Source organism: Cricetulus griseus, chromosome 4 (genome assembly GCF_003668045.3).
Source record: "Cricetulus griseus strain 17A/GY chromosome 4, alternate assembly CriGri-PICRH-1.0, whole genome shotgun sequence".
Taxonomy (NCBI): domain Eukaryota; kingdom Metazoa; phylum Chordata; class Mammalia; order Rodentia; family Cricetidae; genus Cricetulus; species Cricetulus griseus.
The window spans coordinates 3097020-3108398 of record NC_048597.1 but is presented as its reverse complement, the minus strand read 5'-3'; the positions used below and the strand labels follow the sequence as shown (position 1 = coordinate 3108398).

Here is an 11379-nt window from a genome sequence, read left to right as displayed (position 1 = left end):
GGGCAATCACATGCCCTGTGCTAGGTGAGATGGACTGAAGGGACTATTCTGTGTGTCCTATGGCCATGGTGAATAGGTGGCCTTTGTGACACTGGGTAAAACCCTTGACAGCTCTTTTGAATGACTTGCATTGGACAGTGAAGGGGTTAAGTGGCTAAGTCTCTCCTGCGGGTGGAGGCCAGGCTTGGGCCACAAACGAAGGTACCTTGTACTGCAGCCAAGTCCCTGTCTGCCTGTCCACCTGAACATCTGAGAGAGGGCAGGTAGGCATTTTACACCTTGAAGATTTGTTTTCTGGAAATGCCAAAATTAAATATAAACAAACCAAGATCAAAGCAAGAAAGACAGAAAAGGAGGGAAATGAGAGAGACAAGGAAGTGTCATGTCTGAGTGGGAGGGAGAGGCAGACCCAGCAGGGTTACACTTTGGATTCATTCTCTAGGTTTGCCACGTCACCATTCCTCTCTGTTTGTTCTTCCGGGTTCTTCTCTTCCTCTTCTGTCTCCAGTTCCGCATGTTGGTTCAGTTTGCTGGACACAGACCAACTCAGGGGCAGCTCTGCCCTGTTAGCCAGCTCGGCTAGCTCTTTGGCACTGAGGGAGGGGGTGCTGGTCTCATAGGTCTCATGGAAGCTGTTGTAGTCGACTTCATAGAACCCATCTTCCAGCGTTAGGACAGGCGTGAAGCGGTAGCCCCACAAGATCTCACTGGTGATGTAGGAGCTTCGGGCTTGGCACGTCATTCCTGGGGAGAGGAGAAAAGGGGCTTTAGGACACATGAGTTTGGGCTTTCCAAGGCCAAGGAGACTCAGGGACTTGAGCAGAGCTGTTATGTGGAGACCTTTATGCTGTACTGTGACCTGTATAGGAGGGTGACAGCTACAGATCTATCTTTCTCACATATAGACATGATGCCACGAAATTCTAGGGCTTTCTGAAGCTGGCAAGCTGAGTTAAATCCCCTAAATCCCATGTAAAGGTGGGAGATTACATAGCTGTCTTTTGACTGCAGTGTCCCCCATCCCACAATCTAGCCACACACTCGCATAGACATTAATAAATAAACTAAGAAACTTATAACTTGAGGATAAGTGACTGTAGCGTGTTTAGCCACAAAAGGGACATCTCTATCATACTCCCTCCTTCCAAGGCTCAGAGACTGTTACAGCAGAGGGGCCAGAACGATGGTGAGCAGCAGGGGATTGTAAGGGTCTTTGGGGAAGACTGGGACATCACAGAACTGTCACACTTATGAACTCATAAACAGAAATGATGGACAGAATAAGTTGAGCTGATGGGTTGCTAAAAAAAAAAAAGAAGAGGACATGAATTGTTGGTGGGTTGGGAGGCTCTGGGAGAAGTTAAGGGGAGGAGTTCATTCGGAATATGGTCAAAATCCACTGTATAGCATCTTCAAAGAATTAATAAAAACATTTCTTGCAAAATCACAAACAAAACAAAATGACTGTAGAAGCCAAAAGGCAAGTACCAGGCCCCTAGACCTTCACACAACTGAAACCATTTTGGAAGTGCCATTCAGGCTGTAAGACACAGCACTTAGTACCACCTGCCAGATAAAAACAAAGACCTAATCCATCAAATCTGTAGTTCTGGGAAAATCTCTAAATGTACTAACCTTGCTTTTTGGCTTCTGTAGTTCTGCTTCTGCATAACTGTTCTTGTAAACTGAAGTGTGTCAACTCAGGGTATGGTTTTTGTGTTTAAAAGCTTAAAAGACTTGGTGCTACACCAGGATCCTGGTGTAGTTGCCAGCAGGCTAATAAAGATTTGCTATTGGTTTAAACCCATATCTGAGAATTCAGCTTCGGTGAATACTCCACTGAGAAGACAGTTTTCAAAATACTGAATGAAAAAAGATTGTCAACCAAAATTCTATACCCAGCAAAACTATCCCTTCACACAATGAAGGAGAAACGAAGACATCTAGGGGACAGAAATGGAGAAGTATTGTTGCTAGCCGTTTTGCACGACATGGGCTCATGAAAGGAGTCCTCCAGGAAAACAAAAGGAATCTGGGTGATAACTTAAATCCACGTGGAACAATAGATGCTGGTGTAGAGAATGATGGAGGAAAGTACATTTTTTCCCTACAGAATAACTTTGTGCTGAATACATTTTATGGTAACAATTCTGTTACATTATATAGCACACCTTAGTTTATTTACCCAATAAAACAGTCATTCAAAAGTGTGCCATCCTTACAGCCTAGGGAGGCTTAGAACTGATAGTGCAACTTTCACACCTGCCCACACAGATCCAGTTACATTCATGGGCTTTCTGGGTTACTGAATTTGGATTATCCCCATCTCTGCAATAAAAAATCAGCAGAGGATCTGCAGCACTGCCCTAGCAGTGATCTGAAATCAATGAAGACGGGAAAACAACAGAAACAGAACCAAACTTCCACTCAACAGAGGCAGGATAGACTCTCCCACCAGGCATACAATCTCAGCGGGAGAGGTCCAGTGTGTACAAGCACATATGCTTGTAAACAGTAATAATTAAAGAGGGAAGGATCTGAGAGGGGGTGGGAGCTGCATGCTCAGGAGAGGGAAAGGCTGAAATGGCGTAAGCACCGTATTTCCACCTTGTTTTTTGAGGCAGGGTTTCTCACGGAGCCTGGAGTTTACCAGTTTGGCTAAACTGGCTGGCCAGCAATCCTCCTGTCTCTACTTCCCCCACGTTGGGATTACAGGCATGCACTGCCATGCCTGACTCTTTTTTTTTTTTTTTTTTGGTTTTTCGAGACAGGGTTTCTCTGTGGCTTTGGAGGCTCTCCTGGAACACTAGCTCTTGTAGACCAGACTGGCCTCGAACTCACAGAGATCCGCCTGCCTCTGCCTCCCGAGTGCTGGGATTAAAGGCATGCACCACCACCGCCCAGCTACCATGCCTGACTCTTAATCTTATTTTTATGTAGCTTCTGGGGACTGGGTTCAGTCCTCAAGCTGGTTCAAGATGCACTTTACCGACTGAGTCAACTCTCCAGCCTCGTTTTTTCTAAAAATTATTTAATCTTAACAGTTTCTTTACTGAGAACGTCTCTGAGTCCCTAGTGGGTTTCCCAAGTGTTTCAGAGGCACGCACAGAAACAGTCCATCTTTGTGTTTCAGAGGCACGCACAGAAACAGTTCATCTTTGTGTATCCACTTTATTTCCCGATAAAACCACAAGGATAAGCACTGTATGGCTCACTCCATCTCGGAGCCACGAAAACACAGATGCGTAGCTAAGGAATCAGTAGTAAAACACAGGGGCAGACCCTGCACAATTTAAATTTAGCAGGCAAAGCTCTAATTTTAGATTCGGTGACAAGTTTCAATGGGAGAGGTCTGTGTGCAGAATAGAGATATGATGCCCTCGGGGCGCAGCCAGAGGTGCTCGCAGCAGACAAAGAATGCATCGCATCTGCCTGGAGAATAAGATGGCGGTAAAATAAATCACTCCGCCTCCAAATAACGAAAGATAGGTCTACACTGCCAACATTCCAAAACGAAGAGCGTGCTTCCTGCCCATTTCAGCAAGAGCTGCCCTCAGTCAGCCCAGTCTCTAATGCTGTGCACGGCTGTGCTGGAGCATTGGGCTGCGGGCTGTGGGAGAATGGGATCGGTGACTCACCCTCCCAGTGTCAGATGGAAGCGGCACGAAATTCAGCGGCCCCTGCTTTACTCTCAGGCTCAGAGTCCCTGCAAGGCGCGCTGCGCTCTCCCCGTGCCGCAAAGCACACGAAGCTTTTTCTAACCTGCGGGTCTGTGCGGTGTTTGATTGGTAGCCTGCTGCATGCACTTGGAAGCCAATCAGAAACTTCCCCCGACTTCGGAAGTTCCTCCTCTAATAGAACGTCCACAGTGACACCGCTGTCCACAAACGGTGTCTCTTTCTAACCTCAGAATATTCCCATTGAAGTCAAGCAGTCAGTCTTACATCTAAATGTTATTTCACACCGCTGGGGAACGTTATATGAAGGTGTGTGACTTTTGTTTATATGCTGCATTTGTTTAACTCTGTGAAGCCGTGATTCTTTGCCTGTCTAAAACACCTGATGGCCTAATAAAGAGCTGAGCGGCCAATAGTGGGAAGGAACAAGGGTAGGCGGGGCTGGCAGGCAGAGAGGATAAATAGAAGACGGAGAAGAAGGAAAGCAAGAGAACAAGGAGAGGAGGACGTCCGGGGGCCAGCCACCCCGCCCCACACCCCGCCACCCCGCCACCCCGCCACCCCGCCACCCCGCCACCCCGCCACCCCGCCCCCGCCACCCGCCACCCCGCCACCACCCCTCCACCCCCGGAGTAACAGTAAGAGTTATAGAAGAGAGCAGGAAAAGCCAAGAGGCAAAAGGTAGATGGGATAATTTAAGATAAGAAAAGCTAGCTGTAAACAATCGAAGTTAAGGCCATGCGCTCATAACAAAGATTATAAACCTCAGTGTGTGATTCACTTGGGAGCTGGGTGGTGGCCACCCCCAAAAGTCAAAGAGCAAAAACACACAACACAGTCACTTCTCTTTTATTTGTGGTCATGCTGCTCATTAGACAACCAGGGTTCATTTGTTCCTGCTCACATTCCTCTTTCAGTGTTTACTTTAGTCATTTTTGATTTTCAAGTTGTAAATCACTTGAATGATTAAAAAGCTTGGTCAGCCCCAAATGATTTTTCCTGCAAAGACTCACTCCCACCCCATTTTCTTTCCATCAGTGTTCTTATTCCATATTCTTGCCCTGCGATGGAAGGGTGGATGACAGGTCCTTTTTGCTCATCTGAAATTACTGAGTGTCCTTATCTCCCTTTACCAAAAGTGGGCACCTGGGCATGGGAAGGGAGCCACACTGGCAGAGATGTAGACAGACTGCAGAGTGGCCACATGACCTTGGCAGGTGACAAAGGATGCCCTTGCTCATCTGTCATTGCTGAGAAATCGTGTCCAGGCTAAAGGTGCAAAGTGGAATCTCACACCTGAAGCTCAGGACAGGTGTGAATTGTGGATCCCTAAAGAGGCAAGCTTGTGTTTAAAGAGCTTTTAGATTGCCAGGTGCAGGGTCTTACACCTATAATCCAGCACTTGAAGGTGGAGGCAGGAGGGTCAGGAGTTTAAGGTGAGTCTTGGCTACATTGTACATTTGAAGCCATTTGAGTGACAGGAGATGTCGTTTCAAACCACATCCAAAGGAATTTGCAGGTTGTTTGAGTTTGCTGACCTCGTGGAGACATGGAATATTGTAGCTTTACAAGCCAAGCTTGTATTGAGCTGCCTTTGGTCTCTCTCTGGAGCTCTTTGTTGTCATCCTCTGTCTGGTATTTTTTTTTTTTTTTTTGTAGTTCCTGAGTAGGGTTTTAAGCTGTAGGCCAGGCTGCTGGTCCTCTGGCCCCTATCAGCCTTATGCTGGGATGAGTTGGCAATGGATCTTGGAAGGGAGTTTCTGCCTTGCTGAAGATAGAACCTGAATCTAATGGGAGATTTCCTCATGATCTTGTCTCCCTACTTATGATTCCACCAAGTTCTTTTGCGATTATAGGAGCTTGCATAATCTCTTCACAGGAGAGCCATATTCTCAAGGACCCATGTCACTGACTGAATCGAGTTTGTGTCATTAGAGGATTTAGCATCTGTGTCTTGGCTTTGCATAAACTATTTCAGAGTTGTGATTATTTTCTGGCCAACACAGTCTCTCCTGAGGACTCACTTAGTGAGTGTCCCAACTGTCCCCTCCCCTTTCCTTGGTGGCTGGTGAGAGCAACAGCCGATTGTAGACTGAGCAGTGTCGGTCAAGAGCTCAGCTTGTTCCTTACAACAGTGTCATGTCATTTGCTGACTGGTTCATACGGAGTAGCAGCCCATGGGGAGTGACCTAGCGCTGCTGTCTCTGCTTGCTGTTGATGTCAGGCTTACTGAATTCATCGTCCTCTGAACATCTCACAGTTCTCTCTAGTGCTTGGTTGTCAAGGATCATCTCTGCTGTCTCCTGGCATTTAGTTTTTCCAGGTTGCAGCTCTGACTGTTTCACTCCAGGACCCTTTAGGGATTCTGATGAGATGAACAGATCCTTGTCTCTTAAAATAGATGTTATACAGGAGTATCCTCTAAGCCAAAGTGCCACGAGTTCAGCACAGCTGGTTTTGTATGACACTCCTCATAGAATGAGGAGCAGGGAGGATCCTGATTATCCAGCCACTTCTCAACCAGCTGTGTTCAATTCTGCCCTAATTGTTCATGGCCTCATGAAGGGGCTACAAGTGTGTATGCTGGGAAGAACTAGGAGGTGGGATCCATTTCCGACTACTGGGAAAACATCCATGCCAGCTGGCACACATTCTCACTACACTCAATGGTCAGCACTGGTTCTGAGGGCAGGTGATGGGGAATGTACTGTGTATGTTTATCTTATTGATTGTTAAATAAAATACTGTTTGGCCAATGAGACAGCAAGTTAGACGGGACTAGGAGTCAAAGAGGATTCTGGGAAATGTAGTAGAGAAGTGGTGATCCAGGCAGGAAGTGACATAGTAAGGAGACTCATATTTAAGCGAAGGAGAAACAGGAAGGGCCCTTTTTTCCCCTTCCTCCTCCAGAGGCAGGATGTGATCCACTGGCAAGGAGGGATGCCAATAAGGTGTCTGATAAGATAAGTCTTATAAAACATATAGATTTATGATAATTAAGACTGAGCTAACAGATGAGAATCCTAGTCATTGGCCAAGCAGCTTTGAACCTAATACAAGTTTCTGTGTATTCATTTGGGTCTAACTCGGGCGGGTGGCAGGTGTAAAGCGCACACGTGGCGGTGGGGCTCGGCGGCTTTTGGCAGAAAGATTTATCGTAACAGGCAGGAACTCTGTCTTGACCTCAGTTCGCCTTCTTATCTCAGTATCATGTTTGATAATCTATCCAATTAATATTTGGAAATGACTAAACGAGCAAAAGGACACAGATGACATTTCTTTCATTTGTTCATCTTAAATTATTTGAAGACCTGTTTTGTAATAGGCTCTTGGATGGACTCTATGGGTAGAAAGATTATGGTTCCAGGTTCATCAGCCTCGTATGAGGGTGAAGCAGACATTCAAGTGAACATAAAGTTGTGGATGTGGTAAATGTAAGAGTGGAAAGAAGGGGTTTTCATATAACCACAAAAATGGTCACCTGTGCTCAGATGTGAGAATTAATGACAAATGTCCCTGAGGGTGTAACACTTGAGCTGAGACTTGAAGACAAGTGAGAGGGAGATGGGACAGGAGTAAAGTCTGTGAGTAGAGCGACCGTCAGTATACAGAAGATCTATTGAAAAGGAGCCCTGGGACATTCCAGGAACTAGTGTGTGTAGGATATGGCCCAGGGAGCTGATTCCAGATGAAAATGTCGTGCAGGCTGTAGAAGGGAAACAACTTGGGGAAGGAATGGTAGAAAGAAGTGAAGGGAATAAACAGTTGGTGACTCAACAGCCCAATAGAGATGACGTCAGAGACCCCAAGCCTAGGTCAGAAGGAGAGCTCTCCTGGGTGTTCACTGCTCTGACTATTGGCCAAGGAAATATCACATTCTAGATTATTCTTCAAGTCGGGATTTTCCTGAAGGGACAAATGTGGAGAAAAATCATTAGGGGTTGAGTTTTATCTGTGTCTACTGCTGTTCTTGCTGACTTGTGTTTCTGGTGGTCGGAATCTATGTTTCATGGAATGGCGGAGAAAGGCTGGGACAAGACACACTATGACACACTTCACGGCACAAGCTCAATCCCAAAGTTACAGTGGTGGCTTTGAAAGCAGAGCTTCTGTTTGAAGAAATACAGGTTTCTCTTTCTTTCTTTCTTTCTTTCTTTCTTTCTTTCTTTCTTTCTTTCTTTCTTTCTTTCCTTCCTTCCTTCCTTCCTTCCTTCCTTCCTTCCTTTCTTTCTTTCTTTCTTTCTTTCTTTCTTTCTTTCTTTCTTTCTTTCTTTTTGGTTTTTCGAGACAGGGTTTCTCTGTATAGCTTTGGAGGCTGTCCAGGAAGTAGCTCTTGTAGACCAGGCTGGTCTCGAACTCATAGAGATCCACCTGCCTCTGCCTCCTGAGTGCTGGGATTAAAGGCATGTGCCACCAACACCCTTCAAAATAAAGCTTTCTTGAGAAAAAACAAGGGGTTTGGAGGGCCCAGAAGTCACATGCGTGAGAGCACATTTCCTGGTGGCAGGGTCCCAGCACTGCCAGGGTTTGTAAGAGGCAGCTTAGAGCCCCCAGGCCTGGGCCTGATCTGCATACAGTTAGAAGGTCAAAGTGGGAACCCTGAGACTCTGAGGGGGAATTGGACAATATTAGGGATTCAAGGTCCAGTCTGGAGGCATTCTGGAAGATTCCAGGCATCTCAAAGCTGCCTGGGCCTAGAGAAGCCTCACCACTGGAACTTTTCAGCAGGGGCCTGAGGAGGCTGTGTGTGAGTGTGTGTGTGTGTGTGTGAGTGTGTGTGAGTGTGTGTAGTGTGTGTGTGTGAGTGTGTGTGTGTGAGTGTGTGTGTGTGTGAGTGTGTGTGTGTGTGTGTATGTGTGTGTGTGTGATGTGTGTGTGTGTGTGTGTGTGTGTGTGTGTATGTGTGTGTGTGTGTGTGTATGTGTGTGTGTGTATGTGTGTGTGTGTGTGTGTGTGTGTGTGTGTGTGTGTGTACATTTGTGCAAGCCCAGTGTACTCACATGGGAGTGCATGCTAGCATACAAATATGCGTATGTGGGCATGCATGTATATATGTCTGTGTGTGCACAAGCGTGTATAGGCATGTGTTTTTGTGCATCTACTCAAATGCGTTTTGAAAGGCTGGTACTTTCTCAAAACTTCATCGAGAGGACTTGAGGATGAAGCTGTGACAATGGGCACAAACAGTGTCCCAGGTAGCACCTCGGTTTGGGGGGCCTCAAAGGACAGGGATTCACCTGGGCTAGACCCTCTGTGGCAAAACGACAGCGTGGCTCCTGAATTCAGATCACTTCAGCAGCTTGTCTGAACCAAGTGTTTGAAAATGAAAGAGTTGGGCTGGGGAGATGTTTCAATGGGTAGGAATGCTTGCTGTATTAGTCAGGATTCTCTAGAGGAACAGAACTTATAGAAAGGATCTGTCTGTCTGTCTGTACATCTGTCTGTTTGTCTGGAGTGGCTTGCATGCTGTGGTCCAGCTATTTGGAAGGCCCAAGAATCCACACTCCCTAGGCTGGATGTCTCAGCTGGTCTTCAGTAGAAGAGGGCTCTAATGCTAGTGAAGACATAGGCTTGCCAGTGAGAGAGCGAGCTTCCTTCTCCCGTGGCCTGTACAGAGGCTGCCCACAGAAGGTGTGGCCCCGGGTAAGGTGGATCTTCCCACATTAAGACATGTGGATTAAAATGGGGTCTCCTCACTTCCAATGACTTAAGAAAAAAAGAACTCTCAGCTATACCCAGCCACTTGGGTTTAGTTCATTCCAGATGTAGTCAAGTTGATAACCAAGAATCACAGTTGTCGTGCAATCCTGGGACCCGAGTTCAGATCCTAGCAGCCATGTAAAAGGCCAGACTGGGCCAGACACACGTCTGTAATTCCCCTGGGGGATGGAAAAAGGTGGGTTTCTGGGGCTCACTGGCTGCCAGACTAGAGCAGGTTCAGCAAGAGACTGCATCTCAAGGGGATAAGTAATGAGTTATGGAGAAAGACATCTCATGTCTTCTGCCTTCAGTGCACACGCGCAGGCACCTGCTTCATATGCATATAACACACACATCACGTGTGTGTGCACACATGCATGCACATCATACATGCACATACACAGATATGTACAATGCATGCACACACACTATATGCACACACACATCACACACGTGTGCACACACATGCATACACAGCATACATGTGCATACACATATGTACAATGCATAAATACACACCATATGCACACAATCACACACGTGTGCACACACATCATACATGCACATACACATACATGTACAATGCATGCACACACACCATATGCACACACATCACACACACATCATACATGCACATGCATGCACAATATGCATGTATTCATACAAACACATGTACATGCATGCACATGTGCAATGCATAAACACACACCATATGCACACACATCACACACATGCATACACATCATACACGCACACACACACACACACACACACACACACACACACGCACACGCACACGCACACGCACACACACCTTTCCACAGAAGGTGAGTTATCATTAATGGGAAAATTTAAGTTTCTTCTCTTGGGAAATAAGGTATTTAATGGCAGTTAGTTTCCATTCCAGGTAAGTGAAGTCGGTTCCATTTGCTTATCTCAAGTGCTGTCCCTATAAATTATAAACTCTTCTTGAAGTATATTTAAAAAAAATTGGCTTGGGATTCTTAAAAGCCTTCCTTTGCAAATCAGGCTCAAAAGCACAATGAAAACACCTTCATTGCAGGAGAGTGGAGCCTGGGATCCCGACTGCCTCTGGCTGGGTGACAAAGCTCCAGTTAGACAGTGTGGCCCCGTTGCCTTTTTCCATCAGACTTTAAAATTATAAATGTGTATAATATACATATATATGGCATACACATCGCAAACAGACCTCTAAGCTTGAGTTTGGTAATTACATCAATGAAGAGATTCAGGGTCACTATGGATGAGAGGCAAGGGCATTCTCACGGGGCCGTCTGATGGGCCTGTGGGTTCTCACCTGGTGCCAACCCATGGGCAAGCATGTAGAGACTTCTGACAGATTTGGGATCGTTTTCGAGAACCAGATAACTTCCAGGCACAAATGAAGACCACGGTGGCCAAGTGCTGCCTGACCACTGGGTTTAGCGCTAACCGTAGTTGCCTGTCACTGTTTTCACACGCCGGATGCATCATCATCCAGGAGGACGCAGAGCTTGATCACTTATTTGCCTCTGCTTTTAAGACAAGGAGGAACTAGACAACACACTGTGCTCCTCTCTGGAACAATCTCTGTCCTTCCGTGTCCCCTTTCCTGCAGCTGCTGCAGCCAGTGTGACCAGTGTGACAAGACACTGGAGAGCAGGGATGGCCCTTCCACAGTTAGCTCAGTTTTCACAGTGGCGCTTCCACAGCACTGGGCAGACTGTGTGGTCAGATCAAAGGGGACGGTGGGACCTTCCCACCTCTGCTCGATGGTAAGTTATAGAGTAGATGGCGCAATGCACGAGTGTCTCACACACGCAGAGCAGTTAGCATCCTCAGGGTGTATTCTTGAAGCACAAGCAGTTGTGGTTATGCTTATTACAGCCTTTTGATTTCATAAAGACTCTTTCTGAACATCTGGTTGAGGTGTGTGTGTGTGTGTGTGTGTGTGTGTGTGTGTATGTGTGCCCACGCGTGTGTGTGTGTGTGTGTGTGTGTG

At 46.5% G+C, this 11379-nt stretch overlaps 1 protein-coding gene across 1 annotated transcript in view; it reads right to left on the bottom strand.

Moving 5' to 3' along the window:
• Nucleotides 1-418: 418 nt before the first annotated feature.
• The window catches only part of Kcnj6 (potassium inwardly rectifying channel subfamily J member 6), a 64877-nt gene continuing 53916 nt past the window's right edge, over nucleotides 419-11379 (bottom strand). Inside the window, exon 2 of the mRNA XM_035444736.1 lies at nucleotides 419-744. Within this exon, the coding sequence (XP_035300627.1) occupies nucleotides 419-744 (326 nt within the window). The remainder of the gene's footprint in view (nucleotides 745-11379) is intronic.